General features: G+C 45.3%; 1 protein-coding gene across 9 annotated transcripts in view; it reads left to right on the top strand.

The window, feature by feature from the left end:
- Positions 1 to 14,596, top strand: part of FOXN3 (forkhead box N3) — a 369,468-nt gene that overhangs the window by 194,842 nt on the left and 160,030 nt on the right. For 8 of the 9 annotated variants that reach the window (XM_036315184.1, XM_036315194.1, XM_036315160.1 and 5 more), the window contains one exon: positions 3,323 to 3,459. The exons of the other annotated variant lie outside the window; for it this stretch is intronic. In XM_036315184.1, the coding sequence (XP_036171077.1) occupies positions 3,323 to 3,459 (137 nt within the window). The remainder of the gene's footprint in view (positions 1 to 3,322; positions 3,460 to 14,596) is intronic. 9 annotated transcript variants of the gene reach the window in all.

Raw genomic sequence — 14,596 nt, 5'->3', positions numbered from 1 at the left:
AAGAAATGAGCATTTTCTCCTGCATGTTTCCATCTGAAATGTTTTCAAGTCAACCTTCCTACAATTTTGAACCCTAGCATGAAAACAAGGAGAAGGCTTGTAAATAAGACCCAGTCATTCCTGCTTTCTGCTGTTTGCTCTCCGTTGTCAAGTCATTGGCAGGATTGACGAGATTGACAGTGATGCCCTGGGTGTGTCCTGAAGAGGTGCTGCTTTTGTTTAGTTTTGGCTCTTTGGAAATTCTGAGATCCTGAAATTAGTGACTGGTCTGTAAACACCTATCAGGTTTTCTGGCCCCTCTCACTATAAAATGCAGGACTTGACCAAGGTAGACACCGTTATGATCCAAAGCCCAGGCCGATGGCTGCATTGAATGAATGAACTATGACTATGCCCTGATGAAGTCTGCAATTAAACCTCAGCTTGATGATCACTGTACAAAGATTGGGCCAAAGAAAACTTCCAGCAGCTAGGTTACTGTGAGCCAGAATTGGCTTCCTGGGCAAGGGAGAGGTGCAGTAGAGGAGACATGCAGTGAGGGGTGCATAGAAGGCTGATGTAATAATAGAGGGGGCGGGGGGGGGGGGGCGGAGAGAGGATCTGAGAGAGTAGGAAAGCTCCTCCAAGTGAATTTCTTAAACTACACCCATAAGTAGACTGTTACCTTCTCCTGCCACCAGCTTGCTGGAGGCCCCGCCCACTGCCACTGGCAGTGTTTGGTGCTGCTTTCATGATGGACGGGTTTGGGGGAATCGGATGTGATTTACTGAAAGGCATTGCACAGCCAGCTCTGCTCTCTTCCTTCTGTCAGAAAAGAGATGGTCATGACGTCATCACCATTTATTGGGACCTGCAGGTGCTGCCCCTGTTCTAGGTGTTTCACAAGCCATCGCTGGCCTCCACCAGTCTCTCGGGCCTTTATTTTGCCAACAAGGAAGCCAAGGCTTTCTGTGGAACCATGGCTTGCTCAGGGCCGCACAGGAAATGTCGGGCTCCAGAATTTCTGTTTTTATTGTAAGTCCGCCCGCTTCTTGCACCTAGGTCAGTTACCTTGTGAAACGTTACCCCCACCCCAGCCCACCCCCATCCTGTGGTCTTCCCATTTGGTTTGTAAATAGTGTAGTAGTATAATCAACAAGCTACTTAGGTCAGGATTAGGAGAAACCACATTCTTGGCCTATTGTTATTTCCCTGGGATGGTCCATTGTCCTTCTTTGCTGGGTCATGTTTTTTCCCTGTAAGATTAACGGCCTAACTCTGAAAGCCGCCTTGATGAAAACAAAAGCCACTGGGTTCCCAGGGCTCAGATCACCTCTCTGCAGAAATGGTTGGGCTGCATGTGAGCCCGGGCCCTCCAGGTAGCTGGTTTGGGGCCTTGTGTTCAAGTGGATCAGAAAGGCAGGTCCCACGGGGCCCCCCATGGGTCTTGGATGCGGTCAGGGCAGGACCCCACTGCGCAGGAGTTGCTGGCTCTTGGGGGCGTTTGTGCTTTGCTTGGCATTATCCACATTCGGTAGTTATGGTCTACCCTGCCCCCTCTCTTCCTCCACATCCCGTAGCTTTTCGCTTTCTTCTAAAAAGCGAGTTGAGTACGTCTTTTCCAAAGAAAAGAACAGAGGGTCCACAGTAGATCATTTGGTGGCCTAACTGCTTTAACCATAAAGTCTCCTCAGTTCCCTGCACTCAAAGCATGTCAGACCCGTGGCCGGCGGGCCACATACCTCGTTTGTGGCCCACCAGCCGTGAGTTTGACATGCATGCTCTGGGCTTGGAAATGGACACATGAAAGAAAAGGCCACAAAGGGATGTCGGATTTTCCCAAGTTGAAATCTTCGGCATCTTTACACAGCGGGGTGATTGAACTGGGAACTTGGGTCTGATGGACCTGTGTTGGGGGTCAGGGCTGCGCCTGGGAGCGGGTGACTGGGGTGACGGGCTCCCGCTTCTGACCTTGGCCTTGAGCAGTTCCCTGCCCTCAGCCCACCAGCAAGAGTTAATTGCGGCTCCCCTGCTTGCTGATGGTGCTGCTAGTAAAGAATTCTAATGCATTCTGTGAATAAGTTTGTAAGGAAATGATTTGGTGAACTGACTGAAATACACATATTTTTAAGCTTCTTTAAAGATTTTCAGACTCACTTATTTTCCTCAGAGATTTTCTTGGGCTCCCCCACCCACTCCCCAGTAATAGTTAAGCAATTTTCTTGTTTGCTCTCTAAATCTTCCTGGAGTACAATAGTTCTGAAAATAAGAGAGTCCGTTGGCTGGAAACATGGGGTGGGCATGGGTTTATGTAATTTGACTTCTTTTCTCTCCAAATCAGTAAATATTTACAAATGACCTTATCAAACAGCCCGGGTACATTCGGTCACTTGAAAGCAGGCGGAGCAGGACTGCCCATCGGCCAGCTGCCAGTCCCATGGGCCCTCGCGGGAGAGACTTTTTTTTTTTTTTAAATCGCCGTCCACAGACCAAAAGCCTCCCACAGAAAGTGGGCCTCAGCAAGTCTTTCTCATTCCATGTAACCAGTTTTATAAAATTTGCATTTTAAAGTTGGACTTCTAAAGACAACCCTGTTAGGCCTGGAGCAGAGCGCTGGGAACAGAGGAATCGGGAGATAAATGCAGGCTGGCTTAGGTTTACCGCAGCCCTGGTTCTTCTGTTTCTCGGGGGAGAATTACAGAATTCCACTTCAAGCTTAAATGTCATACTTTTGCGAGTTAGTAGGAAAAAAGGAGCAGATTACTTTTCTGGCTTGCAAAGTAGTACCGTGTAACAGGGTTTAAAAACAACAACAATTCTTGTTTTTCTAAAGCGGAGATGGAGAGGCATCCTTAGCCCACATTTTCTTTCACTGTTTCAAATCTGACATTTAAAATTCATTTTTAGAAGAGAATGAATACGTGTTCTTCAAAGTTGACACTGAAAAATAGTAAAGGAATCTAAGTGTTTTTGGCCGTTAAGATATGAACACGACAATATTACTGTCTCAGCCTCACCTGGTAATAACATGTTCATTTTGTCTGTCAGACTTCACACGAGTTAAACTGAAGCATAGGTTCTGGTTTCTGTTGTCCGAGTATAATTATAATACTACGGTATTTACAGCTGGCAAACAGTTGACAAATAAGTGAGAGAGGCTTTCAAAAAATAAGTGAATAATAGTAGCTATATATCTACTTCATGCAAAGTAATATTTTCTGTACTACTCACTTTTGTATATTAATTTTCTTAAATAAGTAACGATGATAATAGCTACACATCTACTTCATGCAAAATAATACCTTCTGTACTAATCACTGTTGTATTTTCATTTTCTTTGCAGAGTATTGGGAAAGGGTCATTGTGGTGCATAGACCCGGAGTATAGACAAAATCTAATTCAGGCTTTGAAAAAGACACCTTATCACCCACACCCTCATGTGTTCAATACACCTCCCGCCTCTCCTCAGGCATATCAAAGGTAAGCAATTCAGATTTACTTTTTTTTTGTCTACTGAAGTTGCCTTATATTGGCAGAGAGTGGCGGTGAAACCAATTTAATAGACTGCATGCTTTTAAAATTAGGCAAATGAGAAAGAGAGAAAGTCTTATCGGAGGTACCTCTGCTGTTGTGTTTCTTGCAAACCTTACCGCTTTTGCTGCTTTGGAGGAATGGGTTTTCCGAAGGCTGCAGGGCGGGTGAGAGACTGCCTTCCAGGGTAGAAACATATACCAGGAAAAGTTGACAGCTCTGACTTCTCAGCGTGCCACAGTTTGTTGGAATAAAAGTACAGAATGAGCTGCGTAGGGGAGTCTGTCTTCCTGTCCTCTGACCCGAGTGCCTACAGCGTCCACTGCAGGACTCACCCCACTATTGTCGTTCTGGTCGCCATGTGGATGGGCTCCCGAGTGACGGTTCTGTTGTGGTTACTTGGTGTTTGCCTCTTCAAAGCCAAGCACAGAGAACCATGGATACATCTGTTCCCCTTCACATGCCCATTTGTGTTGCGGCAAGGAGGTCCCCGGTGCTGTTTCTACAAAGATATAAGTGGAGGGGAGATGTGTAGCTTGTTACTTTTCAAAGAAGTGTGATTAGTGTTAGATTGTGTGGTTTTTTAAAGCCACATAGAACAGAACCAACTTTTAAAATTGATTTTATCTTACATAGTGCTTGGCTTTGAAATAGAGCCCTCAATCCCACAGAAAGAATAATTTATTTATTTTATCCTCACCCGAGGACATTTTTCCATTGATACTTAGAGAGAGTGGAAGAGAGAGGGAAAGACAGGGAGAAACATCGATGTGAGAGAGACACACCAATTGGTTGCCTTCCACATGAGCCCCGACCAGGGCCCGGGCTGACCGAGGTATGGGCCCTTGACCAGAATTGAACCTGGGACCCTTCAGTCCACAGGCTGATGCTCTATCCACTGAGCCAAACCAGCTAGGGCAGTGGTCGGCAAACTGCGGCCCCTTGAGTGTGGCTCTTCCACAAAATACCACGTGTGGGCGCGCACGTACAGTGCGATTGAAACTTCGTGGCCACACTCAAGGGGCCAAAGAGCTGCATGTGGCTCGCGAGCCGCAGTTTGCCGACCACTGAGCTAGGGTAAAAGAATAATTTTTAATGTCTAGTAATGTTTCTGTTGTGACCATCCAGCGAAGAGAAATTATCCTTGGACTGCGGGTTTATGTCAATGAGAAATGGCATGACTTCATAGATTTCAGCAGTTTTGTGGTCCACGGCTCTGCAGATCCTTTCTCTAGCCTTGTGCTCTGCAGAAAGGAGCAGGGGGATGCTCGGAAACGGCGTTAATGAAGTTCCTGCGCATCTCAGTTGAGAGCATTCCATCACAGGGGTAGACAATCAGTCTTCAGCAAGAGACGGGGAGGAACAGCTGGGCTCTCTGAGAAGACTGCTGTATGTCTGCTTTTGCTAGGCGATTAGCGTGATGGTATCCATAGCAACCAGAGCGTCTCCATAGTAACGCGTAGCCGAGACAGGTGCAGTTGCATCACAAGGCTGTTTGTTGCCTGGCAAAAGGACAGGCCATTAGTACTTAGATATACGCTGTTGCCTTAGAAACAAATAACCTAACATAGCAACTACAGTAGGTTTGAAAGATTTGGGAGGGGAAGAAATGGTTGTAGCAGCTTCTGTCTGTGTTCATAAAAATCAGCGGAAGCATACTTGATTGGAAATGACAACTTGAGGTCACAGAGCTGTCGGAGATAGAATGGGATTTTCCCGAGCAACCCAGCCAACGTCGTAGAAACATCCAGAAGGACAGAGCCATATGCCTGGTTCTCTTCTGGTGGCTGTAGCCACTCCTGAAATCTGGAAGGGAACTGGGATCAGAGTGGAGAATCGCCGATATACAGGGTTGGTGGGGGAGGAGATGACACCAGGTATTGGAATATTTCCCAGATTCTCTTGTTCCTTCGTCATTCTACTCTCCCTACCCTCCAGACCTCACAGAATACTCCTTCCTCTATTCCCCACCTTGGACCTCGGAAGTATTTCATATCCTTCGGCTGCTGGGGGAAGTTAAGACCATTAAGTGTTATTCACTGGGTCATATCGTTGGTTCATTTAGACCAGTGTTTTGTTGCCAAGCGTGACCCAAGGGAAACATGGTAATTATTTAATAATTTGAAGGATTATAGCAGAGCTCTGGGGGTTGCAGGAGGGATGCACACTCAGGCGAGGCTTCCCGAGCTGGCCGGAGCCTAATGACTTCATTAGATTTTTAACGTAGGCATAAAAATGCAGACGAACCAGAGCTTTGTTAATGAAAATGATTCCAAACAATTACTCCAGATTCTGTACTGTCACCGCCAGCGCCTTGTCCCCCAGTTGACTGAAGAAAGAAAAAAGTTCCCATATTTACCCACCCCGGTACTTGGATTTCACCTCCATGAAGGTCACTGGATGTGGTGTGAGGTGACAGATCAGATTCTAACCGGCCTCTTCCATGTCTTAACTCTGTAAGAGCAAGTCACTTCTCTTTCCTGAGGACTGAAAGCCATTCGTGGGAGAGCTTAGGGTACTAAATACTGGATGACTGTACGATATTTGTATGACTTCTAATGAGGTGGTATTCAGCTCCATTCTAAGCCTCTGGCCACTTGTTGACGTGACTTAGGGAAGATGGAAATGGAGCAAAGTGAGTCATTAAACAGCGACCAGAAATGCCAACCAGACATGGCATGGCTGGGTCTCCTGTGTCAGCTCCGTGCAGGCTTGCTGTGCAGGGCACCTGGGAAATGCTCAGCTTTCACGGAGCTGGTACTTAGCATGTTGAAGATGGTGATTACGCTAGATGGGTGGTTATTGCTTGTACTCGCAGGTGTGCTTGGCAGGGAGCGCTCTGAGCCGAGCTGCAGGTGGCCAAACATTCTGCAGGGGAAAGGAGGGATCTGAAAACGCTGTCCCCACACTCTGTTCATGTCCGAAGTGCGTGCTCTCATTGCCAATGTACTCTTAGATGGTTGTTAGGACGTTCCTGCTGCTTTTGATACCACATTTATGCATTGTTTTTCATGGGAATGCAGAGTTCAATGACATTAGCTCCTTATTAGGTTGCAAAGGCTGCCATGGCAAAGCAACAGCTGAGTAACAACAGGCATTCATTTTCTTTCCCTTCTGGAGGCTAGAAGGTCAAGATCAAGGTGTCAGCAAGCTTGACTCCTTCTGAGGGCACATCTGCTGTTTTGCTGGCATTTTTTGACATTCGTTGGCCTGAAAAAGCATCACCCGGATATTCACGTGGTGCCCTGCTGGTGTGCTGTCGGTGCCCAAATTCCCACCTTTTGTCAGGACACTGTTCGTATTGAACGAGGGGCCCACTCTTACCCCAGTATGACCTCATTTTAGTAATTACATCTCCAGTGACTCCATTTCAAATCAGGTCATATTCTCAGGTGCTGGTAGCCAGAACTTGAACATGAATTGGGAGAGATGGACACAATTCAACCCATAAAAGCCCTTTTTTAAAGTAAGGCATTTTGCTGATAAAAAACATGGAGGAGAAGAAAGTAATGAAATGTTCAAAAACAAAAGGATGGGGCATGTCGGAGGGATACCAGAGCCACCCTGAAATTGCTCCCAATGGCCAAAACTGGGACAAGAAAACAAATAACATAGCATTGGGTTGTAACCCAAAATCCTCCTATATAATAAAAGGCTAATATACAAAGTGTCCACTTGGGAGTTTGACCTGGAGACTGGGAGTTCGATCACTCTCTATGACGTGCGCTGATCACACACAGGAGGCGGCGCAGAACGAAGATAGGCCCCAATTGGCCCTGATCGCCAGCCAGGCCTTAGGGACCCTACCCATGCATGAATTTTGTGCACTGAGCCTCTAGTCTATATATATAATAGGCTAAGTGACCGGCTGTATGTCCGACGTGCACTGGCAATTTAAAAATATTTCTTCTAATTAATTTCCTTTCAATGTGCATGAATCCATGCACCGGGCCACTAGTATGAAATAAATATCTCTGCGTCCACACTACTGTAAACAAATGACTGACTGATTGGCTGTAGAGACAAATTTCCCCTACAGAAAAATTCAGATGAGTTAGGTAGGCACTCCTCCATTCCAGGAGTTAGAGCTTAACCTTTACAGTATTAGATCAACGCCCTGTAAATAGCAGATATCCCATACCAATCTTCATGACAACAGATTGCTTTAAAAGGCACGTACGTATGTGCATCGTATGTGATACCTTCACTGGTATAGGCACCAATCCAAAATCAGTTTATTGAAAAAGCACTTTAATCATCTCTCAGCACAGGTGGTAACAGGTTTTACAAATTAATCAAACAGCATGGTTTGTAGTTTCCTGGATGGTCAGTTTTCAGAGAAGGGAAATTTAATGAAATCCATCTAATTTGGGAGACAGCTCAGCATCTCAGAAGCCTCTGGTCTGTGGGTCTGTGTGATGGGTCGGCCACGATTGGGCTCTAGATGACCATAAACCCTGGCTGAGGAGACTCCCCCCCTCACCCCATTGAACCTTCCGTTTGTTGTTTCAATATCTTCCCCCTAATAATGACAGACGATTTTATAGTTTGTGTAAAGTATAGTGGCCTAACATGTACGAAGTTAGAGAAATCCATAAGACTGTTGTTTGATCATCTAGATCTAAAAATTGATTTCTTGGATGACTTAAGGTTTGCCGAATCAAAACATTTCAAGAAAGTTTCTGTTGCTCTCCCTTTTATTTATTTATTTTTTGGTAAAGAAATTCTGGACATTTAAACTTATCATTTAGCTCTTTATGCCACTCTTTGCTTCTCCTGAGCAATTTAATGGGCCGCAAAAATAAAGAAAGAAGTAAGTAAATACCACCTCTCCAAAGATTTAGCCTTTCAGATATTGAGGGCCTTTGTGAAAAGGGCTGATTTTAGTGCTGACTCAGCAAAAGATTCTAGTTTATCCTGCTTGCCTTTCTGTTCATGTGCTGTGAGTTTATTCTTTAAAACTCTTTCAATGCCTGTGTAGCAGAGTAATACCACTAAGAAGGCAGAAATTGTAGAGTGGTCAGTATACAGTTGCATTAATGACACCTTCAGATTCCTCAGCAGGTAACTGCTTTGGCCCAAGGAGTGAACTGATAATGGCAATGGGGGGCGGGGAATGGGAGGGGGTAGGGAAGGTGAGATGTGTGGGGAGCTCATCCTTTTAGACAATTAGACGATTAGAAAGTCCTCAGAATGTTAAGCTTGTTAATCCCCCCACTAAAATGCTGAATTTGCACACAGCAAGTAATCCGTTGCTTGGGTAACATCCAGTAATTTTTTTTTACCTTTTAAGACATCTGTCATTTCAGTTATTCAAAGTGGCGTGCATTTAATAGTTGCCAGAAAAACTGCAGCGCCACAAGAAAGTCGGTGTTCACCTGCATTGAAGGAGTTTGTTAGATTGTTGTGTCATTGCAAGTTTTCATTCAGTCAAGCATAAAGGACTGTGAGGATTTAGGCTAGTTGCATCATTATTACACCACTTACTAGTATATTTACTTGTAAGCAACAGATGTGATGGAAACTATAAATAGTTTTTTAAATGAGTCTCATGTTCAATACACCTACTTGTGTAAGTTTAATTAAAAAGGGTGAGGCAGCCCTGGCAGGACGCTCAGTGGTTGGAGTGTCATCCTGTACACCAAAAAGCTGCGGGTTCGATTCCCAGTCAGAGCACATACCTAGGTTGAGGGGTTCTATCCTCTGTCAGGGAAGGTATGGGAGGCAACCGATCAATATTTCTCTTTCCCTTCCTCTTCTCAAAAATCAATAAAACATATCCTCCGGTATTTAAAATAAATAAATTAATTAATTAATTAAAATGGTGAGGTAGTACATATTTTGAATGAGTATGCTTAAGCTGCTAGAATAATTTTGCTTCGAATAATTTTTTAAAGAATGTTAACTTTTTGCCCTAACTGGTTTGGCTCAGTGGATAGAGCGTCAGCCTGCGGACTGAAAGGTCCTGGGTTTGGTTCCAGTCAAGGGCATGTACCTTGGTTGCGGGCACTTCCCTCGTAGCGGGTGTGCAGGAGGCAGCTGATGGATATTTCTAACTCTCTATCCCTCTCCCTTCCTCTCTGTAAAAAAAATCAATAAAATATATATTTTTTTAAAAGAATGTTAACTTTTAAAAAAAAAAACATATGAAGCTGCTTTACACTCAGTATGGAGAGGGAAGCGCTAAATTAATGTGGTAAAATGGATGTGGGATTGAATACCAAGATTTTCTAATAAGTACTTGGCAATATAAATTTAATTTTGTTAAAAAATTGGAGGAGACAAATAATAGAAAAGGCTTAAAATTGTTAGAGGGGTGTCACTCATATAACAAACCATGCTCATTAACAGTGTGAGCTTTAAAAACCCATTTGTTGGCTATAATTTTATTTGCATTTTAAATTATACTAGAGGCCCAATGCAAGAAAATTTGTGCAAGAGTAGGCCTTTCTTCCCCTAGCTGCTGGCACCGGCTTCCCTCCAGCACCCAAGACCCAGGCTGGCTTCCCTCCTGCCCCAGCTTTATCAGGAAGGACTTCCGCAATGACATCTGGTCTAATTAGCATATTACCTTTTTTATTATTATTTATAGGTTCCAGTCAAGGGCACTTGACTTCCATTATATTTTCTGATTTGGTTTCAGAGTAGTTTTGATCTCAGCATTTTGCCATCAATGTGCTGTCCATTGTATATTTCATTCTCATTTAGTCCTATTTTATTTAAATGGAAAACTGTCCCTGCTATCTTTGAGCACTTATGTACTAGGCATATCATAGGAATATTGTGCCCAGTCATCCAAGTTTATTCTGTTTTCATACTCACTTTGGAAGTTGAATGTGTAAACAGCTGGGCTGATTTTATCTATTTTGCTCAGGTGCTGGGTAAAACTCATGGCTGAGAGAGCCACGTGGAGTGACCTCATCCTCTGGACTCTAGGGGCTCCTGGTTTGTACTCTAATAGCAGAAATGTTAGGTTCTCTTCAGATTTACTACCTGTGAGTTTCTGTTGCTGGCTACTGAGATGATGGATAACATAGAGGTTCTGTGTCCCTGATTTTCCTGGTTAGAAAGTTAAAGTGTCGACCAGGATCAGGAGGAGTCTGGGGTCTTTGCCAGTTTGTTTCCTAGTTTAGTTGGTTCTCCAAATAGCCAGCAAAGGACCTGGCAGATTCCTGATCCGAGCCTCTTAGATATTGTTAGAGGCAGGAAATGTCTGCTAGGTGGGGCTGACGTGCATTCTTCCCCGAGGTGGGGGTAGGAGGTGGGAGGGGGATTGATCTCCAGGTTAGAAATGTGGAAGAACTGTCAAAAATGCACGAAACCAACGCTGTGCAGTGTGAACCCAGCCGGGCAGTGTGTTGTTTTGCAGTGGTGTAAAAGAGGCAAATTTTTCATCTCAGCAGAACATAAAAACCTATCACTGCTGTGTGTAAGCTTCTCATTACACTAAATGGGTCTGGATTTATAGCTTGGGGGGAGGGGTGTAAGAAATTGAGGTGTAATAAGATTGGACAGTGGAATCCATCCTTCATAAAAGACTTGAGGGAGATAGAATGGGGGAAGGATTAGTTTCCTCAGCAGAGAATACGATTGGTTAAAAGGCAGTCTTAGGTAATATTAATAAATGATATGTATTTGAACAAGCTGATATGGTGGCCAGTAGTTCCCACTTCAGTGAGGATCAGACCTCACCCGGAAGCTTCTGTCCAGATGGGAGGAGCACTTTGAGATAATGAAGGAAGCGCCCAGCGGGCTAGGGGGTTGGTGCCATCAGCTAGGAGGGGTTTAGGTCTAATGGGTAGACATTATTGAAAGAAAGATAGGGTCTTTTTTTTAAGTTTTTAAAAATTGATTTTAGAGAGAGAGGAAGGGAGAAGGATAGAGAAATAGAAACATTGATGAGAGAGAAACATCAATCGGCTGCCTCCTTCAGGCCCCCTACTTGTGACGGAGCCCCAAACCAGGTATGTGCCCTGACCAGGAATCGAACCCTTGACCTCTTGGTTCATGGGTCGATGCTCAACCACTGAGCAACACTGGCCGGGCAAAAGGTTGGGTCTTCAAGAAAGATCTAAGAGAATAGCATCAAGAACTGTGCCAGGCACCTAACAGGAGCTGGGTACCCATGGGGATGCCGGTCAAAGCTGGACAACCAGCTGCCTAGATCCTTCAAAGAGATTTCATTTTTGCAGGGAGAATTTCAAGTTAATGCCTTCCGAACTCTTGAGTGTTTTAAGTCTGTTGAGTTGCAAGGACAGTAGAATGGTGGGATATCGCTCCGCACACGGTGTTTGTCATTCTCTCAGCACACACTGTGTAGGCTGGAGACAAACATTACGGGAAATATGCATGGCTCCGTTACTCAGAAATGAAAGGTCAGGTTCTTCTCTTGAAATTGCTAACTCCAGATTTCAAGACCGAGATGGTAGTTATTCTCCGCTCTGTATCATCCAGCTTTTTGATTCATGCCCTGTAATTACCTCCCTTGTTTTAGTGACACTTCTTTGCATTTCCTCCGAGTGAGTAAAATTATCACTGCAGTGGTTTGCCAAGCAGAAATCATTTCCAAAAGCTGTCCATCAAACCATAGACCTTCCCCCTATTGTTTACCCACTGAATTAGCGAGAGCAACACCCCCTCCTTTGTGTAAATCTCCGTGGGAGAGCCAAACTGGTGTCCTTGCTCTGTGGGATCACGTGTTTCTGGCCAGAGTCTTTGATCACATTCTTAACCTTTTGTTGTTTTTCCATGAGGTCCGTGTCGCATTATTTGTTTAAACCATCTTTGAGATCCTGCCGTATATGTGAAACTTGCAGAAAGCATGTGAGAATCTTCAAATTCCACATTAATTGCGAACTTCTGATTCTTAAGTCATCTGGGGAAAACGTCCATAAGCCATCGAGACACATTTTTGTAATCTTTATTTTTTTTAGTTTGAGTTGCTTAATCACAATAGAGTCCAAGTTGAGACATGTTCACTGTGTGTTTATCTACTTTTAAATGGAAAGTTTTGGTCAAAGTCTGTTCACCAGCTTGCTTAATCCACCCATATCTCTAAGAGACTTAGTACCCCTCACCCAACACACACGCGCGCACACACACTCCCCATCTGGTTTGACAGAAATAAAAGTGAATGGGAAAAAAAAAAAAACACATTCAGAGGAAAAGACTGAAGAAAGAACTTTTATAGCTTTCTCTATCCCCTTCCTTTTCCCTCTCCCCTTCCTCTTCCTCCTCCTCCTTCTCTCCCACTACCTCCTTCCCTTCTCTCCCTCTTCCCTCTGCAACTGGGGCTTCTGAGTGAAATAATTTATTTTAAAACAATAAGGAGAGCAGAGTTTCTTAGGATTCTTCTGAGTTAAAAATGAGCACACCCCTTTTTTGCTTATAGCGAAATGGAGGCACATAGAGTTATCGCCCTTCCCCCTTTAAACTTGCCTGCACAGGCGCCCCCTGGAGGTGGGTGTTCTGGCCCTGTGGTGAGTTCCTCAGGCCCCCCGGCCCCTGTCCAGCCTTATGTCCACCTGCACTCTCTGTGGAGTGGACCCAGCTGGGCAGATGGATACGTTCGTACAGCAGCTGTGAAGTCCTCAGGAGGAAGGGGTAAGGATGCAGAAAAATAAACGAGATCTGAGCTCCAAGCTCTCAGAGTGTGGCCCTGGCTTCCCCAGCTCTCCCCAGCCTCCCTGTCTGTCAGGTCCTGCCCTTCTGTGGCCCTTCAGTTGCACAGGGGCTCTGTCCTGTACTGTCTCCGAGGGACTTGGTTGACCTTTGTGTATATGGGTTTGCATTATAAGGTATCTTTTTATACTTTATATTATGTAGTTTCTATGAGATTTAAGATCGGTAAAAGCCAGGACTGAGGTCTCGGCCGCTGTGCTTTAAACCAGCAGTCCCCAACCCGTTGTCCGTGAGGCCCAAAAGGTTGGTGACTGCTGCTTTAAACAGAACCTGCATACAGGTGGTATTTATCAATGACTCTGATTAAACAGAACCTTCGTACAGGTGATATTTATCAATGATCCCTCTTAGAGCACTGGTAATGAAAATAGTGCAAAAACTTTTCCTTCTACTTGCTCAGAAATGCCAGAGTAATTGGCTACCCTCCTCCCTTCGCTGTCCCAAGTCAAGGGGCGGGGGAGGGGAGGGGAGGGAGACGCTCTGCTCTCCGAAGGTACCTGAGTGATTTTGCAGTGTTGGTGCTTCTGGCCTTGCGGCTCCTTCCCCATCCGCCTGCCAAGGCCCTGCCGTACCTCTGGGCACCACACATTTGGACCGGGTCATCCCTGAAGCCCCAGAGACCCATCACGCTCCTCTGGATGGAAAAGTTATAAATTCCAGGCTGTTGATTCCAAGGCACCAGATATTGTCAGAGGACTAAACATTCTGCAGCTGCCATAGGAGATGCTAATGTGCTTAAGGTGGTGCTGGCCCGACCACTCTGCTTTGTCTCACTGCTCTTCCTTTGAAAAGAAGCCTCTATACACTCCCTGCACCGAGGGGCACTTGAAAGGTAAGGCCTGCTCTCCCTGCCCTGATGGTAATGGGAAAAGTTCTCACCGCGGGCTGGCCACACAGCCGATTGTGCTGCTTCTCCGGCAGATACATAATCCGTGTTTAAATCTCTTGGCAGTCACTCATTAGCCCCCCCCCCCCGCACCCCCCATTCTTTCCTTTGAGGAGAACAAAGCCCATCTCCTCCCTGCTCTACAGCTTGCTGCTTTCTCTCTCTCCCTGTTCCAAATCCCACCGTCTCACTTTCATCCCTGAAGAAGGAAGTCACCCAATGTTACCCTTCCCTACCTGCTAAAAGAAGAAGATCTCGATTCTTTGTACGTTAAAATCTGTGCGCAGAGCTCACAAGCAGGCGGTGCCCAGGCCCCGGGCTCTGCAGCAAGTGTTCTGGGGGTAATGCCAAGGCCCGGCCAGCTGAGGACCCCGAGCTCAGCGGCTCCTCCTCCCAGCTCTTTAAGGGGCTGTGTTGAGAAAGGAAGGATTGGACATAGGGTGACTCCCGTGGAATTTTATTCTGATTAAAGCCCTTTGAAGTTCCCTCTTTCTGACACCACCCCCTCCTACCCTCACC

The sequence above is a fragment of the Myotis myotis genome, unplaced genomic scaffold (genome assembly GCF_014108235.1).
Source record: "Myotis myotis isolate mMyoMyo1 unplaced genomic scaffold, mMyoMyo1.p scaffold_m19_p_1, whole genome shotgun sequence".
NCBI classification, from domain to species: domain Eukaryota; kingdom Metazoa; phylum Chordata; class Mammalia; order Chiroptera; family Vespertilionidae; genus Myotis; species Myotis myotis.
The sequence above is the reverse complement of the archived record's forward strand: the minus strand, read 5'-3'. Positions and strand labels throughout refer to the sequence as shown.